Below are 21,385 nucleotides of genomic sequence, written 5' to 3' on the forward strand. Positions count from 1 at the left end.
TACTCTGCGTGAGGATGGAGGCGGGGGCAGGAGGAGGAGGAGGAGGAAAAGGGCAACCAGGGACATGGGATAGACAGAAGGAGAATGAGAGGAAGAGGAGAAGAAGAAGAGAGAGAGGGAGGGTGGGGGACAGAGTGGTACAAGAGAAAAAGCAAAGAAAGGAGGCGAATAAAGAAAGCGAAGGAGAAAAAGAGGCGACAAACAGTGAGAAGGAGAGGAGCGACATGTCTGTGGCCAGCTAGGTGCTCGAAGACCAGGTGGAGAGTCGATGGGGAGGCGCTGGCCGCTGAGAGGCCGAGCTGTTCACTGGGCTACCTTCCCATTAAAGCTGGCACCCTGGTTTTCACACAAGAAGACAAGGCTATGGCTAATCCCACTGACTCAGACAGAGCCGCCACCTGAAATGCCACCCATTACGAAAACAGAAAAGTGAAACACTGCAATAAAACATTTAGCTATATGCAAATCTAAGATAAGCATATTGGTGGCTCAGTTACAAAATACATAAAGAGCAGCTGATTGTGATGTGCGTGAATAAACCACACCCATAACCTCCTCCATTTCATCTAAATCTGCCTTTAATGATTTGAGAGTATTTAAAAGGAAAAACGATAATGGATCACAGCCTCCATTACCACTCAGTTCACTTGTTTATTTCATTAAAGATCAAGCCCACTTTGTACATGCGGGAGGAGATGTAGATAATAAGAGTGATAATTGGGCTCTAAAAATAATTTACTTCATGACTTTCATCACCAAGTGAGTGACAGGCTGTCAAAGACACAGGAAGTCACACAGGTCCTGTTCAGTCGAAGTCTAGACCGCCGTAATGTGATTGTTTTTGTCCTTTCAGTCACTCAGACTTTAACAGCAAACACAGTGGGCGGAAAAGTTCCTGCTGTCACTTAGCAACCAACACCAGGCTGCGACAACTGATCCGATCCAACCCTGCCTCATAATTGTACCATTCGTTATGCCAGGTCTCTGAAGAATTTATAATTGTGCTTTCTTAATCCCGTGAAAAGGTCACCAGTTGAACAAACAATTTATGGATAGGCAGATGAATTATTTAACGGCCCAGGCCAAATATTATAGGAAAGACTACATTGTTGGTGAAAGCTATTACGCAGCATCCTCAACCTCAATATCTGATAATGTCATCAGCTCCAAATGCACCCTAACCTGCATAATGAATAGTCAACAGAGTGGTGGCTGCAGTGGGTGAAACTATTTTGGAAAACAATTAACAGCATTTATTTCAAGCCTTAGAGGGGTGTGCTACTGTACAGTACGCAAGGAATCACAAGAGAGTGTTTTCTGTGACCAATACACTATACCTCACTTAGCAGGTACAAATGGATGGTCAACTGTATCCCTCTTATGGGCCCAGCCAGACTGAGGACTTCCAGATGTTGCTGGACAGCACAGTTAGCAGCCCTGTACAGACAAACACATCGTCATCATCTCCACTCTCTAAAACAGCACCCACTAGGCTCCACTGGTCTCTTCATGAAAATGACAGTCATGATGCTCATCCTCAGTGGAGCTTTCATCTCCATCTCTATCAAATCTGAGAGGCAACAAATGCTCAAGTTAATGCCTCAGGATGATACTGGCTGTGGGTCACTTATTAAAACAAAATTTGTTTTTAGATTATGATTTAAGGTTTTTAGTTTGCACAAATCAAGTTCAAGTCACGTTTAACTGCCCACTTTAATAATGTCTCTGACAATAGGGGTGGAGTTATATCCTACAGCATAATTAATTTGCATGAGAAAAGAGTTAGGAACACTTTCAGTGTCACTCCGAATACAACACTGTCAAACCTTCTTTTGGTAAACTCTAGCAGCTGCACAACAATTACATACAACTCATTAACCTTCTTTTGGTAAACTCTAGCTGCACAACAATTACATACAACTCATTAATAGGTGGGCTTGATTAATTAGCATGGAGCTGCTGTCCTTTGCAACCATCGACCAATTAAATGCACACTGGCAGTCATGTATCCAGCATAAAGACAGGAGACCATGATCCCTGTTATAGGACAAAGAAGAAATCATTTAGAGCGGTGTAACTTAAGGCTTAGTTTTCGATAGTTTGCTATCCCCCATCCACACCGAGCACGTCACACCAGACTCCATTACAAATTTGGCAATTTATTGTTTCCTTCGGCAAAGGTAGAGCCACGGGCAACATATAACATTTAAGTCTGATAATATAAAAAAAGTAACTAAAATTCGGCCGATGAGACATTTGACTAAACAGCGCCACAATTCATTTAAAGCTCAGTTTTTTGAAATGGAGACAGATAACCTTAGTACACATTGTTCGTTGCCGCATACATTTCTGGGGGAGGAACAAACGAACCAGGCCTAACGTTAGAAGTTATTGAATTATGTTGTATCATTAAATAAGTGCTGTTTGCTTTTTCGGGCGAACGCCAAAACGAAGCACGGTCTATCACAATTTGGGCACGGTGTATGCTTGCGAAATGTGCACTTTTACCGAAGAGCAAGGCAACATTTTGAAGCCACACTTGCGTTGGATCGTGTCGGGGCTAAAGCTAACGATTATTATCTGGCACAGTGGTTTGCTAACGCTTGAAACGGCCAAACACCGGCGCCCTGAGCTGTCGCACACTAGCAGGAGAGATGTTTACTGCTAACTAGCTCGCGTTACATGATTACAACTATCCGGCTAAAATGTTCTTTATCAAACCGGTAAATTCTAGACAGGACAGTGCAGATATCTAATGTTACCTTACCGCGTTGGCTTATAATCGGTGCACAGCCGTTGCCTCTGCCGAGGGGTAACTAGCTAGTGTGTGGCAGAGTGAAGGAGAGGCAGCGGAGTCCAGTAGGCTGACTGGAGAGTGCGTCAGCTCCTCGCATTCGACACGTAGAGTGTTGAAAATATGTCACGTCTTGTCTGTGCGGGATTTTTTGCGTTATGACTGTGCGCATGCACAGGGTTTATCTGACAGTTTTTTCATTTTCTTACATATGCTTTAATTTTGATATAAAGATATATACATTTTGCTGAATTGTGATCAAGTTAAATCACAAAGCACCAGGAACACCCTTTGATAACTACTTGCTGTGGATGCCTGGTGATATAAACGAGTATACCTTTAATTTGCCGCGAAACGTCTTAGTTTTTCAGTTCAGTCTGCTGTTACAGAAACTATTTTATAGAAGCGACTTCATTTTATCGTCTTACCTGGTAGGCAAAGCAAGCACACACTCATAATGTTGGTCTCTTTTTATTTAAGCCTCGCACAATTTTAACAACTGTATGTTATGTTACCAGCACAAGTTCTGCTCCTCAGTCACGCTACCATAGAAGTTATGTGGCCAGATCTACTTTGCTCAACAATAGCTAGCTACTGTGTTGTACCATATGAACAAACACTGAGTAAAGACAAAATAGTTATGTTAACGTTCTTCTTTGGAGGCTTATCTACGGTTGGCAAACAATTTTGTTAACATTAGTTGTGTTTTTTTTAATCATAGAGCAGACAGGTAGCTAGCCAAATACAACAGAAGAGAAATCCATTTCCGGTTGGGAAATTCAAAATAATAGAGGTAATTTACTCTCGAAGTAGAACAGTCGTTTAAAATAAAGAACGGTGCTTTTATTTCTGAAGTCTGCTTACTTTCGGTTTATGTTGCTAGCTCTAAGGATGCTAACATAACATTGGGAAACTATTTTAGTTTGTGTTTACTTTTTAATTGTTTATTTTTTTGTTGTTGACCTCTAACCTGGTAGCATGTTATGTAGGTACCCAATTGTATTGGTGAAGAAGTTAAGTGCACGATAGATTTTTAAAATTAACACAATTATTGGATAATGCACACCAGGATGAAAATTTTGTCAGTGAATAACGTTACAGAAGCTATATTGTATCAGTGGTCTAATTTAGGAGGGAAGATGTAACGTTAATTACAAATGTAAGGTGAAAATTACTACTAAAGAGAGAGTGAAGGTCTAAAATTAGCCCGTTGATATCCTGTTACCAATAAGCATAAGTACGTTAACCTTAAGGACTTTTGACATAGTCGTGATTTTGTAGGGTACATGTACATGTGAGGGCAACCCCTTCCAGCCTGGATTGACCAGAACGGTGCAAGGTGAGGCAATACAAAAAATACACTCAGGTGGCCGAGAGAGGCCATTTTTAACATCTCATCCAAAATTCTGGCTTTTCTGTCCACCAGCTAGCTTCTAATAGTGGTGTTCCTATCAGTGCTAGCAAGCAGCAGAGGTATGCCAATTACTGTTATTATAAAGCATTTTTAAATCAGCACTGAATATGTCTAATAAAAGCTGTAGTGAATAGTAACCGATTCTGTCTGCATTGTTTACTGCCTGTTTATACTGTTTATTTTGCATTGTTTGCACTGTCTGTTGCTTGTTAATACTGCTTAGTTTGTTATATTACACAGGCTTATGTTGGTTTACTGTTGACTTGCCCCTTGCATGGGGATATGTACATGCACATCGAGAGCCGATGTACCAAAGTCAAATTTCTCGTGTGTCCGACACACCTGGCCAATAAAGCTGATTCTGAGATTCTGATTCAGACCAAACTTAGCCCGCACAGTGCCATATTCAAATGTGAATTTTATTTTAACAATGTTTTTTTTCTAGCCTAAAATCAGAGCTGGCTGACTGAACAAGGACCAAGATACCGATGAGGACTTACTAATGGAAATGGATAATAATGCCCCACAGACCTCTTGCTGTGATACAAGATGGTCAGAGCAACTGTCAGGCCTTCCTCACAAGCTCCTGCAGCGACTGATGCCTTTCCAAAGGGAGGGAGTGGAGTTTGCTTTATCGCGGAATGGACGGTGAGCTGTCAGCTCCATCACAGCACTGTTTTTTTGTTAGTCACTCAGTACATAGTAGTAGCACAAGTAGCACAGAGTCATAAAGTCAACAAACTGACTTGCTAGTGTCACTTATGGTCATACCCGACCAAGTCAGGCTGTTTCAGCAAAGTCGCTGAGTCTGTTGAATCGAGCAAGTTTATCATTTATTTTTTAGAAAAGGAGCAAAAGGTGCATAGTGTCACTTTAAAGATGCCATGTGGAGTTTCTGACCATTCATAGAGCTTTGCTTTAGGGCAGGCTATTTAAGAGTGGCTCCCTGTTTTGTTAGTATTTTGTACCTGCACACAAATGTGCATACATGCTGGTGACATGATGCATACTATTGCAAGTGGCTTCAAGCTACTGTATTTACAGTGATTAACAGTTGCTCATAATGGGTTTGTATGAAAAACAGTCAATGTGAAGAAACATTACATGAAGGGTGAAATAGTCATAAATCCGGAAAGGCATCGTTAATCAACTACAAAAAGTGTATTTATATTTACTAACCCATCTACTGCAGTAAATGATTTGATAAGAACTTCAAAAGTTCTTTCTGTCGCATGTGTTTCATTTCCTGATTATGAAGATGTTCAGCTTGTGTCCATAATTCAGAGCAAAACTTCCTTGGGCATACAAATCTGCAAATAATTTGCCTAAGGGAATTTTAAAACAGGTAGTTCCACTCAACCTCTATAGTGAGATAGAAAATACAATTTTCAGCTATTGCTCCAGAAGGAAGTACAAACTCAAGAGTGTACTGAATTGCTTGGAAATTCAGATGGTCAGTTAGAGCCCAGGTTGTATCTTTCAAAACAACTGTCAGTCTGTTGGAAGTTTCTCAGTTGCCCTTAAGTCCTTAAGTGCTTGGCTGTGTTGAGGATTAGTTGCAGGAATGGGCCAGGACTTGCCCGTTTCCTTGTCCCCGACCAGTCGATGTATGCTTGGGTTCTTGGCAAGGTCAGCACAGGAGGAGCCAATCTGAGTGCTGCGGATCGGCCGATATTGACTCAGGAACACTGAGAGCCACTGCTTTGTTACATGGATGGGTCAGAAGTCAATTGGCTCTTGCTGCACTGTAGACAGCTACCTCAGTCAATTGGCATCGGTGTGACAGTAAGAGCAGCACGGGCAGTGTTTCTCTCTGGAGACAAGCAGAAGTGGCATTAGCACAAGATATTATTGGTAGAAGGATCTCTGAAAGTAGAGCGAACTCTGACATGCTATCTGACGGGCAGCCTAGTTACTTAGGTTGTAAGTGTATTGACTTAAATACCACAATACAAATATGTAAAATACCCACAGGCATTGTTGAGGTGGTGTCTTGCTCCACCATCCCAGTTCAATACGCAGCCTGTGGGATCATAGGCTCAACCTCCTAAGTGTAATATCCTTCAAATAGCCTCAAACTTCAGTAGCACTGATAGTCAGCAGAGAGTCATTGTAGAAGAGGCAGAAATAATATTTTTACCTACAATACCTACTGACTAGACAAGAATGCAATGCAGCTGCAGACTTGTTGGCTTTTTAGGAAGGAGTATCACAGTTTTGGGAAATGTAGGATATCACCGCCTGAAGTAGAACTAGATAAGGTAGGCAAACAGACAAAAAATAAATATCAGCGCTTCATTATAAAATATCTCCTGAAAAGCACTGAACATCACAGATTAATGCTGAATATCTAACAGTGTAGGAGACTCCGTGGGTGGATTTTTCTGTTAAATCTCATAGTCACTGTGTCTTTTCACATCCAGAGCATCAAGAGTACTGAACCAAAACATCAAATGTTGTAGCAGTTCAAATACTTATGGAGCCTGCTGTATCTGTCTGTGTAGGAGGGTGAGGGATGATGTGGGAAAGCTGTGGTACAGTACGACAATAAAAAGCCATGAGATGTGGCTGATTGCATTGTTTGGGAAGTTGGGCAGAAGTTTGGTGTTTTGAATGGTGACATCTGTATACATTCAGCTATTCTAAAGTGTACCCAGGGTACAAAATGCAATACTCTGAGTGGGCCTACCCAGATAATGACAAACAAAATCATCAATTTGGAGTAAAAGTAAATCCATTAAGAGCTCTCGGTCACTTCCATTACAGCGCTGACTGCAACCTGAAGTCACATAGAACATGCCCAGCCTCCTCTGATTTGTCCAAAATATTATTGCTAAGGACTAACTGCTTTTATTGAATAAGGCCTGATCTGCTGATGCATGAGGTGAATGTGATTGTAAAATTACTCAGAGAAGATTCCAGATGTGGAGTTTGTCCTCTATTCACATAAAAGTTGATGTATTTATGACATTTCTTCTGGCCCATAAGTATTGTTCATGATATGAAGGTTGTGCACAGAGTGGTACCATAAAATAATCTGAACTATTTGGCAGCACATTGGGAGCTTATTCCTTGCTGTAAGTCCATCCGGGTAAGATAAATTAAGTACAACACCAGCTAATTTTAATGGAGACTCAGAGGATAGTACTCAGATAGCACAGTATCAAAGGCCCTGATAACCTGTTTTTCAAATAATATTCCTGTTAAACCTTAAATACTGATGGCTAAGTGAGCAACATTCGACCTTATTTATATTTTGAACCTTCTTCGGAGTTAAATGTAATGTTAATTCAGATCAGTTATAGGTCAAAACAGAGATTCAGCAGATTCTGAATTACACATGCTCGAGCATTGTGAGATGGCTCAATATCACTTAACTATCTCTCTGTCTCTCCTACATCTTCAAAGTGTTTAATTACAGTATTTACACTTGGAGGTACTCTAAATTTCATTTCCTCCTAATTAAGCATGACATTTCTTATCTGTCTTAATGGAGCACAGTAATATATACAGCCTGAAAAGTGTCATTTTACTTACATCAGTAACTCGCAGCCTTAATAGTCCAACTTCTATTATGTGGAGAGTATCCATCCAGGATGTAAAGAATATGTTTCTTTATAGCCTCAAAAGTATAGAGGCTACACATAATAAATAAACTGCTGTGTGTTAAAGAGAACAACTAAAAGTTTAACGAGTGTTGTAATGTAAAAAATGTGATCACTTAGTGAAGTGAATTGAAAACTTCAGAATAAATCCATCATTAGAACCAAACATGACATGCATTCATACATCAACAGTGATTTTAAGCACCACTGAAAAGTTAGGGGGGAAAATCCCTAAGTGAAGTGCTGGTTGTGTAAACGTTTACAATCAGACTATTGAAACATGTAGTAGTGCTCCATCTCCTACAAGCAGGAAAAACTAATTGAAATCCTTTCCACTTTGCTCTGATTTTAAGTTTATTCACAGTATACAGCAGAACTACACCATGAACTCCTAACTGTGTGTGGGATCCTAGTGGATCCAAGCATGGCAAACTGCGGCACCCTTCAAGTCAGCCTTTTGTGCAGCGTCCAGTGTCTGAGCATTTCCACTGACCGTGGCGCAGTAGAGGTCCAGTCCTCAGAGGAGAACTTTAGCAGGGCTGGTAGATTGGGGTTATACACAGGGCCACACAACACATCACTGTGCACAGGTCAAAGCCATCAAATCATTGTAGTCAGCCTGGGAGGTAGGGGAGCCCATTTCCTGACACTTTGGGGCTTGTGGGTTTCAGAGATAACATTAGAAAGATGCTGTGACGGGGACGTGTCGTCGTCAGGCAACAGCACCGCAGCATCCTCGCAGTCTCAAACCGTCAAGACGACACTCAGGTTATTTAAAGGAGGATGATTAATGTGTTGAGAAATGGCAAGCACCTGCCCCAGCCACACTCCCTCCCTAGTTTGTGAGTGTGGGTGTGTGTATGTTTGTGTGTGGGTGTATGTGCAAGCACTTGTGTGTGAGAGAGTGCGTGTAGGTTTATGTGTTTGCATTTGTGTATAGGTTTCCTTTTGTTCACGTGTCTTGTGTATATTGTCTGGTTTTTTTTTTTATGTGCAAGCACTTGTGTGTGAGAGAGTGCGTGTAGGTTTATGTGTTTGCATTTGTGTATAGGTTTCCTTTTGTTCACGTGTCTTTGTGTATATTGTCTGTTTTTTTTTTTTGCATGTCTTTACTTTTGCGTAGCTTTATTGTGTGTGTGCGCACATTGCGCTGACTGGGCCGTTGTGCTGGCAATTAGAAAAACCACCAGTGGCAAGGTGCACATTAATCATGTTCCTCAGCTGAAAGAGAGAAATGGGGCGGAGATGGGGGGAGGAAGTGGAGGAGAGGGAGGAGGAGAAAGAATAATGAGAGAGTGTGTCTGAGGTATTCAGAGCTGCTCTGTTGCACTGTTTGCCCTGACATGATGTTGGAAGCATTTATGAATAAGCAAGGTCATGACAATAGGCCCAAACCCAGTGGGCAGAGGGAACCATAGGTTGCTCTATCCTGCAGCGACTGATGCCATTTTTTCCACAGGGGTGACTTCAGCTGAGCACTGTGTCGTGCTTTCATTGTTCTTTATAATTATTTGGCTGTTGTATGGTTGCTAAAACATATCATATCAGAGACAGTCACAGCAGGTGTTTAAGGTTCATTTGCCAGCAAATGTTACATTCCTAAAAATGTGGAATAAAAAGAGAATTAGGGTATTGACGACTAATGTAAACAATTCCTTTTGTTATTGATTAATTAACACAATTTCCCAGGGCTCAAGAGGTTCCCAGAGCTCATACTGTACCTGTCAGCAATGCTCTGATTGAAGATATACAATCAGAGTTAAAACCAAAGGACTTCTCTTTTTCAAATTGGCACTTACCCTGAAAATATCATTATTACTTCAGGGATTTTACTCTGATCACATGTAGCTTCTGCATCAGCTGGTAACTTAGTGTTTTTTATTGGGAACAGGATGAACCCAAACACAGTGATCACACTCTACAGAGACTCCAAAGACACTCGGCTGCATCAGAAATAGAAATATTCAATGGGAACAACATCATAAATATTCAGTAGCAACAAAAATTCTCAAACTCAAAGTACCAGTGCAGATCTAAATTAAAAGTGACAGACTTGAAACTTGTGCAAGAGCAGCTGAGTCTGAGATGGCAGTTGTCCATGACTTTGACTGGGTGTATTTTCTGCGGCCAAAAAGGTTTGAGGGGATGAGTTGTGTCAGGAGGGTTGCTGGTATGAATTCTTAGACAACCCAGAAGTATCTAGACATGTATGCTGAATAAATGACTGTAATTAATGCTGCTGTACTCTTTATCAAAGCTTTCCTGCTGTATCATGCTTCATGTTTAAACTATAAACTGTCTTTGTGTAGCAGCCTGGTGTTATTGTATACTGGTCAGCTCTACAAATCAGTTTCTGATAAAGTTTTCTCTGTTTTCTTTTGTTTTACAGGTGTATGATTGCTGATGAGGTAAGCACACACAGCGCTGGCTCAGGAAATCTATTTTCCAAAAAATGAACCAGAGACTTTGCTGCATGCCTTCCAAATTAATTTGTCAGCCCTGTGCAGCACTCCCATGTGCCTAATCGATTTTGACACAAGAATCATTCTGAGACCTTATTACTCTTGGGGCTCACATCAGCTCGGCCGTCATATGCAATTTACCACAGAGTCGGTGTGCGATTGACTTGTTTTTCTCCCCTTTCGCCGTGTGTTGATTTGGCTGGTCCAGATGGGTCTTGGGAAGACGGTGCAGGCCATCGCTGTGGCATACGCCTTCAGGCAGGAGTGGCCTCTCCTAGTGGTGGTGCCCTCGTCCCTGAAATACCCCTGGATTGAGGAGCTGGAGAGGTGGATCCCTGAGCTGCAGCCTGGAGACATCAACCTGGTGGAGAACAAGAGCCAGACCATGTAGGTCATCTCACCTTTATCCCTCCAAATCACTGTAGCCAGGCCACACCTGTAATAATGTGTAAAAATCCTCATCACACTTTTCTAGAGCCAAAGCCGCTGTCTTAAAATTGCTTGTTGTATCCAACCAGCAGCCAAAAACATCCCAAATACTCAATTTACTATTATACAAAACAAAAAAGAAAAACAAATCAGGAAACATCCACATCTAAGAAGCTAGAAATGGTAAATTTAGCCATTTTGTGTTAAACATTTCTTAAGGATTAGTCAATTATTAACTTATATTTAATTTAAGGACATTTTCCCCAAGGTATTTTCATGTTATTTTGCAGATAGATTCACATTTTGCACTTTCAGACTGTGTGGAAGTGCACAAGTCTCTTTCAGTTTCATAAATATATTCAGGATATCCAAGTACATAATCCACAGGATTTATTTGATGTCAGGTTCATTGTATATAGGATTATGTAAGTGAAAGGTTGCAGCCATTATTTGATCTTAAGCTATAACTCCATCTCTGCAGCCTTCTACATATGTAAGTGGTGATAATTGACCTAAAGAGATGTAATAAAAAATGCGAGCGTAGTGTGAAAGAAGTTACGACTGACAAATTAATCAAAGTGTCCCTCTGTGTCAGGAGCCAGCAGAGGCCGGTGTTTGACAGCGCTGACAGGCAAATCATGTCAGGGCGACGTCTGCAAAATTGAACAAGAGTTGAAATTTTTCAACACAGAAAGTGGGAAAATACAGTCTCATTTCATACTGATTCAGGTTTGCGGACTATTCCTGCACTGGGGACTCATGTGGCCTTGAAAACAGCTACTTTTATTTATTTCTCAACTTTCTTCAAGTTCTTAGTTTTTATTCTTGAATGAAAACTTTCTCTGTTTGCGAAGGGGAACAATATCCTCCCCACCTCACATCACAGATGAGGCGCAAAGAGGTTGTGAAAGCCTTCAGGGGAAAACGTGTCCTTGAACTGGATGTGTTAATGACTGAATGAGGAAGCAAGACAAAATTATGCAGCACCTCCTCCCAGTATTTTGACTCACTTGTTCTTTTGTAGAACATGAATGGCTCCTTAGGATTTATTTCAGCTTGGAAACGTGTGTGGCAAAGAATTAGAGCCTGACAGATGCAGGAAATGTTTCTGATTTCTCAAAGATTCTTATTGAGTTTTATGCAGCTGAATGTCGCCTCTGTGTTTGTGTGTTTATCTGTGACTGTGTATCTGTGTGTTTGTGTTAGGGCTGCACATAATCTGGAAAAAACAGACATTGCAATATAGCTAAGGAATGGAATTCATAAGTGCTGGAGAAGAGGAGATATATGAAACAGCTGCAGCCCTAGTTTGTGCCTGGCACTGTGTCCACATTTGTGTGTCTTCTATGTGTGCCTTAACATTTATCCACACACCCTTTTTAAATAGCCTGGTGTACGTTACCTTGAGGGATCAGTTGCCATGTCATTAAACACAAGAACAGATGTTAAGTTTGTATTGAGTGAGACACGTTTATCAGTGTTAAAGGTGCATACTGTAAGAGTATGACCATATTCCCTATTTTTTTACTGTCAACAAATCCCATTAAAAGCAAAAACCAACAATGAATGTCTCCTATTACCAGGTGTTGTCTGTGTATCCTTAGTCTAATGCACAGAATCATTGTTGTCCAAAAACAAAAGCACAGTGAACCACACTGTTGCAGTAGCTGACATGTTCCTTCATTACAATGAATACACATTGCCATTTATTTATATGTAGCTCAGTCCCATATAGTGTATACCATCCTGCTGCTGTAAATAAATGTGTATTAATCTACAGCTGAAATTTTTCCCCACTTATTTCCTCCTGTTTGAAAAAGGATTGCTATAAGTTATAGTGAACAGCCCAGTTTTCAGAAGTGACTGAGCCTTTATTCAGAATTAAACTACTGTATATATGCATTGACCCATCATTAAAGACTTATATCTTCAGTAGGAATCAGCGGAAGTAATTTGGGGTTGTGTGCCACAGACAGTTTAGTGAAGACAAAAAGACCCAGACTAACCTGTCGGTGGCATTTGTTGTTTCATTGAATTTGCAGTGAGTAAGGAAGCCATAGAATAGTCCCAGCCTTGTCCTTTAATTTAGCAGCAAATGAGGCTATGTACTACTACTGCGCTCGCAGAAGGTCAAACATAAAATCCCCACAAACAGAAACTGTCAATTTACAGAGGATTACATTTTATGTTGTACTATATTTGAAACTGATTCAAAAATCTGAGAAAATCTGAGATTTTTCCTTCTACATAGTAATTTGGTCATTTGAAATGCAAAATTTGTTAAGATATCCTGTAAAAGATCAGCTATTCAGTCACTGTGCCTGTTTTGAAAGTATGCACATTTTAAGTATGTAGTTAATTATTCATTCATTTTTATGATTGATTCTTTATTTTATGTAAAAATTCAGCTCCTCAAATGTGAATATTTGCTGGCTTTCTTAGTCTACTGTTATTGTAAACTGATATATTTGGGTTTTGGACTGTTTGTTTGATGCCATCTTGGGCTCTGGGAAATTAACAAGGGACAGGTTTAAATTATTTTTGGACATTTTCCTGATTACTCAATCAGTACAATAGTTTGCAAATGAATCAGTGGTGAAAATACTAAATGATAATAAGAATAAATAGAAATGAGCAAGGATTTTCTTTCATTTCCATTTGTGGTGGATGTTTATTTCCATGTTGCTGTGCATATTGTGTTTTCTGAATGTGTGTGTGTGTGTCCTTGCCTCACAGGGGTTTCAGCAGCAGTAAGGTGACGATTCTGGGCTACGGCCTGCTCACTACAGATGCGTGCCTCCTGGTGGAGGCTCTGACTAGGCAGGAGTTTGGCGTGGTCGTGGTGGATGAGTCACATTACCTCAAAACCAGGAACGCCGCACGGACTAGGATCCTGGTTCCTCTCATTCAGAGGGCCAAGCGGGCCATCTTACTCACTGGTACTCCAGCATTGGGTCGACCCATAGAGGTAAAAACTTGTGATTAAATGAAAGTTGGATGATGGACAAAGTTTGGCTGGAGTCAGCTGTTTTTTTTTTTGTTTGTTTTTTTTTCAAAATTCTTCAAAGTATCCCTTAAATTTTTACTGAAAAACACTGAAGGAATAAGGACAAATATAAAAAGAAATGTGTGCTTCAGAGGGGGCTCTGAACCCACATTCCTGAACCAGACCAGAGAGCTAAGCTCTGGCTTCTCACAAAGGTGTTTCACTGTACAGTGCCTGTAGATCGCCATGGTAACTTGCTTCGGAGCAGGTAATACTCAGATCCAACACTCAAAAACCCAATTAACTCTCTCAGGCATCACTTATCCTCAAGGATCCCATGGACTTATTTCAATAACCTTTGTTGCAAAAACTTCATTTACAAAGCCCAGTATGAAGAGACACTGCACTGCAATAAATGAGACAAGTAATAAAAAGAAGCGCTGGGGAGGGGGGACTGTTGAATGTAGAGAAAATAAGAAAGGCTGTTCACAGGACAATGGTATTTGGAGAGCAGCAGAGCCATTTCTCTTTTCACAATGATTTATTATATCATTTTCATATATGTTTTATTGAAGCTGTAGATTGCAGCCATATTCCATCACTCCAGCCACAAAAGATGAAGTGGACTCGGAGAATAGAAAATCTTTTTACAGTCTCACTGTGAAGACACAATGCAATATCAGTAATAAGTGCTGTATGTTCACTGTCCCTAATGATGGGGCCTCTGATACAGCTTTGTGCCTCTAGCCTGAGGGGCGGCATTGCATTTGACTGCTATGCTTTTGTGTTGCTTAAATGATCATGATCATTAAGTGATTAGGTATTATAAGTCAGTGTATTTATTTCCAAATTGTACAGCTGATTTGACAGACAGAAATGTCTTATAAAATATCCACAAGTGTTTCAGATTTAGAAGAACTTGTGTGTTCATGTAGGACACTGTCGATCACAGGAAGCTGATTAAGAAAATATATTCCCCAGCGTTTGAAAAGTTAAGCCCTGACCTTCTTCTAAATGTTTCTTATTGTCAACAAATTGCATAAGGACTAATAGTAATAATGACTCACTTTTGAGTTGTCTGTGGTAGCTCACAAATATACACTTTAATTAAAAAACAGCTAAATGATTTCCTAAAACAGCAAGAGGAAACAGTGCATCTGTTGGGAACTATATTCAGCTGTGGATTAATACCATGTGGTGCTCTGGCAGCAGGACGGTGCATATGGGACCGAGTCAAATTAAACTGCTAAACTACTACACTACACAGTGTGTGTGTGTGTGTGTGTGTGTGTGGAAATTAATGTTTTGGTGTAGCCATGGAATTTGTTGACAGTAACCGATATGTAGAATATCATCAGATCTAATCTTTAAAAAAAAGACATTTAAAATTAACATTATAATTAAAAATGTGTGTTTAAAGTGATTTAAACGTAGGTGACAAAGAGACTGCAAAGAGCCGTAGTAGTTATTAATATAGAATTAAAATTCATTCTGAAACAGGTGGGGAAATTTGTCTCTTTTGTGCATAGATGCTTGTAGGGGAAAAATATGTTGGTTCAAAGAGTTAGCTGATAACCAACTGCAGAAGAACATATTCAGGGTTGACTTCATAGGTTTTGTGACACACAACTCAGATCTCACTTTCTAACTGCTACACTGCTGTGAGGAAAACTTAATTATTGCCTAGCCCCGATGTTGATAATTAACTGATGAAATTCAGGCAACTAATTAATTCCAAAATGAACTGAAGTTAGTACTTGTAAGAAATCTCATGAAGGTGCATCATAGAGGAAGTGTGTGTGTGTGTGTGTGTGTGTGTGTGTGTTATACAGCCTGCTGCACATATGTGTGTGTGATACATGCCGTCCTGTCTTTGCCGTTGCTTGTCTGCAGCGGTGAGGTTAGTTTTCAGATATCATCTCTCCCTCTCTCTGCCACTAGAATCTGAAACTGAATATAACATTTTATCATCCACAGCATAAACCTGATAAGCCCTGTCCCTGCCTCTGTGCCAGTCTCCTCACTGCCATCATTACTCACTGTGGCTCTGACATCGAGTTAGCACACAGCTCAGGGCATGCTGCACTGTTCATGATGTGCCCTCATTCCACCCACCTATTATATCAACAGTGTTAGGGGGAAAAATGCAAAGCTCCTGTTGAACAAGTGGTGAATTTAGAACAGCGCTCTCACTGTGGCTGCTTATTCAGATCGTCTTTCTGACGATTACCTGTCATTACTTCATAAATTGCTGCAAATGCTGAAAATTGACAAAGATGTTGTGTTTACACACAGACACGCTGACTTGGGCATGCACACATTCCGGGGGTTTTGTTGCAAGCTGTAATGCATAAACGTTCTGCCTACACACTGTATGAAAAGGCTCTTTTCAAAATGCCATATGTCTACTGACAACTCAAAGCAGTGACTTGTAATTTATCGGTATTTCAGAACCAGGTGATTCACAGATCTTTTGATGATTCAGAATTTAAATGTCAGCAGCTAACAATCAGCAGCAGGTCAGTTTTCTGTATTAGCATTTCATTTAATTTTCAGTTTTGCTTTCTTTACCTAGTCTGACTCCACAGTGGTTTGACCTGGTTAATTGGCACTGACACAAATTACCACACAGTTGCACTGCACAGAACTGGTAAACTAGGCGAAGGACAACAGGACCTTGAATAAATTGCACACATGACACACTTCATGACAGTCGACTAATCATGAGTGCAGGTAATGTTTATGTTTAAAGCCAAGAAAAGATTTGAGTTATACTCTGCTTTCGGATTTCAAACGGTAAAAGGAGAGAAGTTGTGGGAACTAAAACACTTGATGCCTTGAGGCCTGTTAGATTTTGTCAAGGATATTGTTCAAATGTACATAATAAATTAGAAAAATAGAATTTTAAAGAAACAATTCTTTTCTTGGCTATACACTATCAATCTACCACCAGCAGCCAGTTAGCTTATCTTGGTATAGCACAAAAATAACAGTATTTGCTGCCCCAGTTACTATGAATTTCAAGGTAAACCAGCATAAGCCTGTGTAATATAACAAACTAAGCAGTATTAACAAGCAACAGACAGTGCAAACAATGCAAAATAAACAGTATAAACAGGCGGTAAACAATGCAGACAGAATCGGTTACTATTCACTACAGCATTTATTAGACACTTTCTGTTTTGAGCGTGTTCAGCTCCAGGTTGTTGGGGCTACACCACAGGACCAGCTGCTCAACCTCTCGTCTGTAGTCTGACTCGTCACTGTCTCGGATGAGACCAATGACCGTTGTATCATCAGCAAACTTTAGGAGCTTGACAGAGGGGTCCTTTGAGATGCAGTCGTTGGTGTAGAGTGAAAACAGCAGAGGGGAGAGCACACATCCCTGGGGGGCACCTGTGCTTATTGTCCGGGTGCTGGATGTGGGTTTCCCCAGCCTCACTTGCTGCTTCCTGTCTGTCAGAAAGCTAGTAATCCACTGACAGGTGGGGGGCAGGCACAGTGAGCTGGGTCAGTTTGGAGTGGAGGATGTCCGGGATGATGGTGTTGAACGCTGAGCTGAAGTCGACAAAGAGGGCCCGTGCATAGGTCCCTGGGGAGTTGAGGTGTTGCAGGATGTAATGCAGTGCCATGTTCACTGCATCGTCCACTGACCTGTTTGCCCACACTGATGGAGGTTTTCTTGGGGACTGGGATGATGGTGGAGTGTTTGAAGCACGAGGGGACTTCACACAGCTCCAGTGACATGTTGAAGATGAGTGTGAAGATGGGGGCCAGCTGATCAGCACACACTTTCAGGAAGGAGGGGGTCACACCATCTGGGCCTGGAGCCTTTCTGATCCTTCTTTTTTTTTTTTTTTTTTTTTTTTTTTTTAAAAAGAGGCCACACACATCCTTTTGACAGATCGTTAGAGGTGTGTGTGTGGGGGGTGGTAATTGTCAGAAATGGTAGATACTTTAATATTTACAATATTAAATGTTTAATTATGTACAGTATATAAAGGAAATTCGCAATGAGACATTGTGATGCACATTCTCTCTGGTTTGTTCTGTCCTATTTCTGTCTGTGTATTTCACAGCTTTTTATGCAGATTGATGCCCTCTATCCCATGAAATTTGGAACCTGGGCTGACTATACCAAGAAATACTGCAACGCCCATTACAGGTGAGTGTTCATCACATACACAAGCTGACACATGCCTTATAGAAATACACATTTTTGTGTAGCTAGAGCCAAGAGACCCTTAACTTAGCCTGGGTAAAAAAAAACAAACAAAAAAACAAAATCCACCTACCAGCACCTCTAAAGCTATCCAGACTAAAAAAACAAGCATGTTCATTTTTTGTTTGGATTAAAACAAACCAGGTATTATATATTACTGAGATTTAGTTTTGCGAGTAGGCTGATTTTTTTTTTTTTTTTTTTCGCCTCTTTCCCCTCTTTTTCGGCTCATCTCTTTTCTCCAGGTTCATATTTAACTGCTTTCATCTAGCTCTCAGCAAGGACATCAAAATAAGCATCTGTTACTACTCAACTTTCGGCTGTGTCGCCACAGCGAATATGATTTATATGAGTAAATTTGCATGTTTTTACGCCGGATGCCCTTCCTGACACAACCCTCTCTATTTAACTGGGCTTGAGACTGGCACAGAAGTCACTGGCGTGAAACCCGTGTGGCTAGATACACACTCACTCCTAGGGGCAATTTAGAGCCTCCAATCAACCTAAGCTGCACATCTTTGGACTTTGGGAAGAAGCCAGAGTACCCAAACAGAACCAACGCAGGCACAGGCAGAACATGCAAACTCAACACAGAAAGGCCCGAGCCCGGAACCTTCTAGCTGTGAGGCGACAGCGCTAACCACCGCACTGCTGCACTGCCCGACATCAAAATAAGCATATTTCCCAAAATACTGTACTGCACATACAGACGTGGACAGAATTGTTGGTACCCTTCAGTTAAACAAAGAGAAACTCACAATGGTCACTGAAATAACGTGAAACTGACAAAAGTAATAATAAATAAAAATTTACTGAAAATGAACTAATGAAAATCAGTCATTGCTTTTGAATTGTGGTTCAACAGAAGCATTTTAAAAAAGAAACTAATGAAACTGGCCTGGAGAAAAATTATGGTACCCCTAGAAAGGACTGAAAATAATTTGGCCACAGAGACATGTTAAACTAAAGTGTGTCCTCTAATTAGCATCACAGGTGTTTTCAAACTTGTAATCAGCCAGTCTGCCTATTTAGAGGGTGAAAAGTAGTCACTGTGCTGTTTGGTATCATGGTGTGTACCACACTGAACATGAACCACAGAAAGCTAAGGAGAGAGTTGTCTCAGGAGATTAGAAAGAAAATTATAGACCAACATGTTAAAGGTAAAGGCTATAAGACCATCTCCAAGCAGCTAGATGTTACTGTGACTACAGTTGCACATATTATTCAGAAGTTTAAGGTCCACAGCACTGTAGCCAACCTCCCTGGATGTGGCCGCAAGAGGAAAATTGATGACAAATTGAAGAGACGGATAATGCGAATGTAACCAAAGAGCCCAGAACAACTTCCAAAGAGATTAGAGGTGAACTCCAAGGTCAAGGTACATCAGTATCAGATTGCACCATCTGTCGCTGTCTGAGCCACAGTGGACTTCATGGAAGACGACCGAGGAGGACTCCACTGTTGAAAGCAACTCATAAAAAAGTGAGAATGGAATTTGCCAAAATACATATTGACACCAGCCACAAAGCTTCTGGGAGAATGTCCTTTGGACAGATGAGACAAAACTGGAACTGTTTGGCAAGTCACATCAGCTCTATGTTCACATGAAGCATACAAAGAAAAGAACACTGTACCTACTGTGAAACATGGATGAGTCTCAGTTATGTTCTGGGGCTGCTTTACTGTATCTGGCACAGGGTGTCTTGAGTCTGTGCAGGGTACAATGAAATCTCAGGACTATCAAGGCATTCTGGAGCAAAATGTGCTGCCCATTGTCAGAACGCTTGGTCTCAGTCACAGGTCCTGGGTCCTGCAACAGGATAATGACCCAAAACACAGCTAAAAACACCCAAGAATGGCTAAGAAGAAAACATTAGACTGTTCTGAAGTGGCCTTCTATGAGCCCTGATCTAAATCCTATTGAACATCTGTGGAAAGAGCTGAAACATGCAGTCTGGAGAAGGCATCCTTCAAACTTGAGACAGTTGGAGCAGTTTGCTCACGAGGAGTGGGCCAAAATACCTGTCGACAGGTGCAGAAGTCTCATTGGGCGTTACAGAAATTGCTTGATTGCAGTGATTGCCTCAAAAGGTTGTGCAACAAAATATTAAGTTAAGGGTACCTTCATTTTTCTCCAGGCCAGTTTCATTAGTTTTTTTTTTTAAATGCTTCTGTTGAACCACAATTCAAAAGCAATGACTGATTGTCAGTTAATTTTCAGTACATTTTTATTTATTATTACTTTTGTCAGTTTCACATTATTTCATTGACCATTGTGAGTTTCTCTTTGTTTAACAGAAGGGTACCAACAATTTTGTCCACGTCTCTATATTCCTTTGAGTGTAATACCTCGTTTTGGTTTGTTCTTCTTCATATACTTTTAATTTGTAGCTAGCAAAGTTGATTTTTTTATTTATTTATTTATTCTTTCAAGCATGTAAAGATAGTTAATATGTCAACACACATAATTTTACACATATCCAACAAATGCTAATCCAATATCAATTTGCTTATACAGTGGTGTGAAAAAGTATTTGCCCCCTTACTGATTTCTTATCTTTTTGCATGTTTGTCACACTGTAATGTTTCAGATCATCAAACAAATTTAAATATTAGTCAACGATAACACAAGTAAACACATCATGCAGTTTTTAAATGAAGGTTTTTATTATTAAGGGAAAACAAAATCCAAAACTACATAGCCCTGTGTGAAGAAATGTTCGCCCCCCTGTCAAAACATAACTTAACTCTGGTTTATTGCACCTGAGTTCAATTTCTCTAGCCACACCCAGGCCTGATTACTGCCACACCTGTTCGCAATCAAGAAATCACTTAAATAGGACCTGCCTGACAAAGTGAAGTAGACCAAAAGATCCTCAAAAGCTAGACATCATGCCAAGATCCAAAGAAATTCAAAACCAAATGAGAAAGAGAATAATAGAGCTCTATCAGTTTGGAAAAGGTTATAAAGCCATTTCTAAAGCTTTGGGACTGCAGCGAACCACAGTGAGAGCCATTATCCACAAATGGCGAAAACATGGAACAGTGGAGAACCTTCCCAGGAGTGGCCAGCCGACCAAAATTACCCCAAGAGCGCAGCGACAACTCATCCAAGAGGTCACAAAAGACCCCACAACAACATCCAAAGAACTGCAGGCCTCACTTGCCTCAGTTAAGCTGAGTGTTCATGACTCCACCATAAGAAAGAGACTGGGCAAAAATGGTTTGCATGGCAGAGTTCCAAGACGAAAACCACTGCTGAGCCAAAAGAACATAAAGGGCCGTCTCAGTTTTGCCAGAAAACATCTTGATGATCCCCAAGACGTTTGGAATAATACTCTGTGGACAGACGAGACAAAAGTTGAACTTTTTGGAAGGTGTGTGTCCCATTATGTGTGGCGTAAAAGTAACACCGCATTTCAGAAAAAGAACATCATACCAACAGTAAAATATGGTGGTGGTAGTGGGATGGT

The 21,385-nt window shown here is 40.6% G+C and overlaps 2 protein-coding genes across 19 annotated transcripts in view; one reads left to right on the forward strand and one right to left on the reverse strand.

Annotated features, from left to right (window-relative positions):
• Positions 1-2,853, reverse strand: part of LOC109955773 (R3H domain-containing protein 1-like) — a 43,883-nt gene extending 41,030 nt beyond the window's left edge. For 6 of the 7 annotated variants that reach the window (XM_020592238.1, XM_020592237.1, XM_020592241.1 and 3 more), the window contains exons 1-2: positions 2,768-2,853; positions 1,338-1,437 (exon numbers count right to left, since the gene is read on the reverse strand). The gene's annotated coding sequence lies outside the window, so the exon portion shown is untranslated. The remainder of the gene's footprint in view (positions 1-1,337; positions 1,438-2,767) is intronic. The other variant, XM_020592236.1, reaches the window with a different exon arrangement.
• Positions 1,937-21,385, forward strand: part of zranb3 (zinc finger, RAN-binding domain containing 3) — an 81,180-nt gene continuing 61,731 nt past the window's right edge. For 2 of the 12 annotated variants that reach the window (XM_020592222.1, XM_020592221.1), the window contains exons 1-6: positions 3,640-4,133; positions 4,654-4,856; positions 10,203-10,221; positions 10,484-10,662; positions 13,441-13,672; positions 17,770-17,855. In XM_020592222.1, the coding sequence (XP_020447878.1) occupies positions 4,711-4,856; positions 10,203-10,221; positions 10,484-10,662; positions 13,441-13,672; positions 17,770-17,855 (662 nt within the window). In that variant the 5' untranslated portion in view covers positions 3,640-4,133; positions 4,654-4,710. The other 10 variants (XM_020592226.1, XM_020592224.1, XM_020592231.1 and 7 more) reach the window with 10 other exon arrangements.

This window comes from Monopterus albus, unplaced genomic scaffold (genome assembly GCF_001952655.1).
Source record: "Monopterus albus unplaced genomic scaffold, M_albus_1.0 scaffold16.1, whole genome shotgun sequence".
NCBI lineage: Eukaryota > Metazoa > Chordata > Actinopteri > Synbranchiformes > Synbranchidae > Monopterus > Monopterus albus.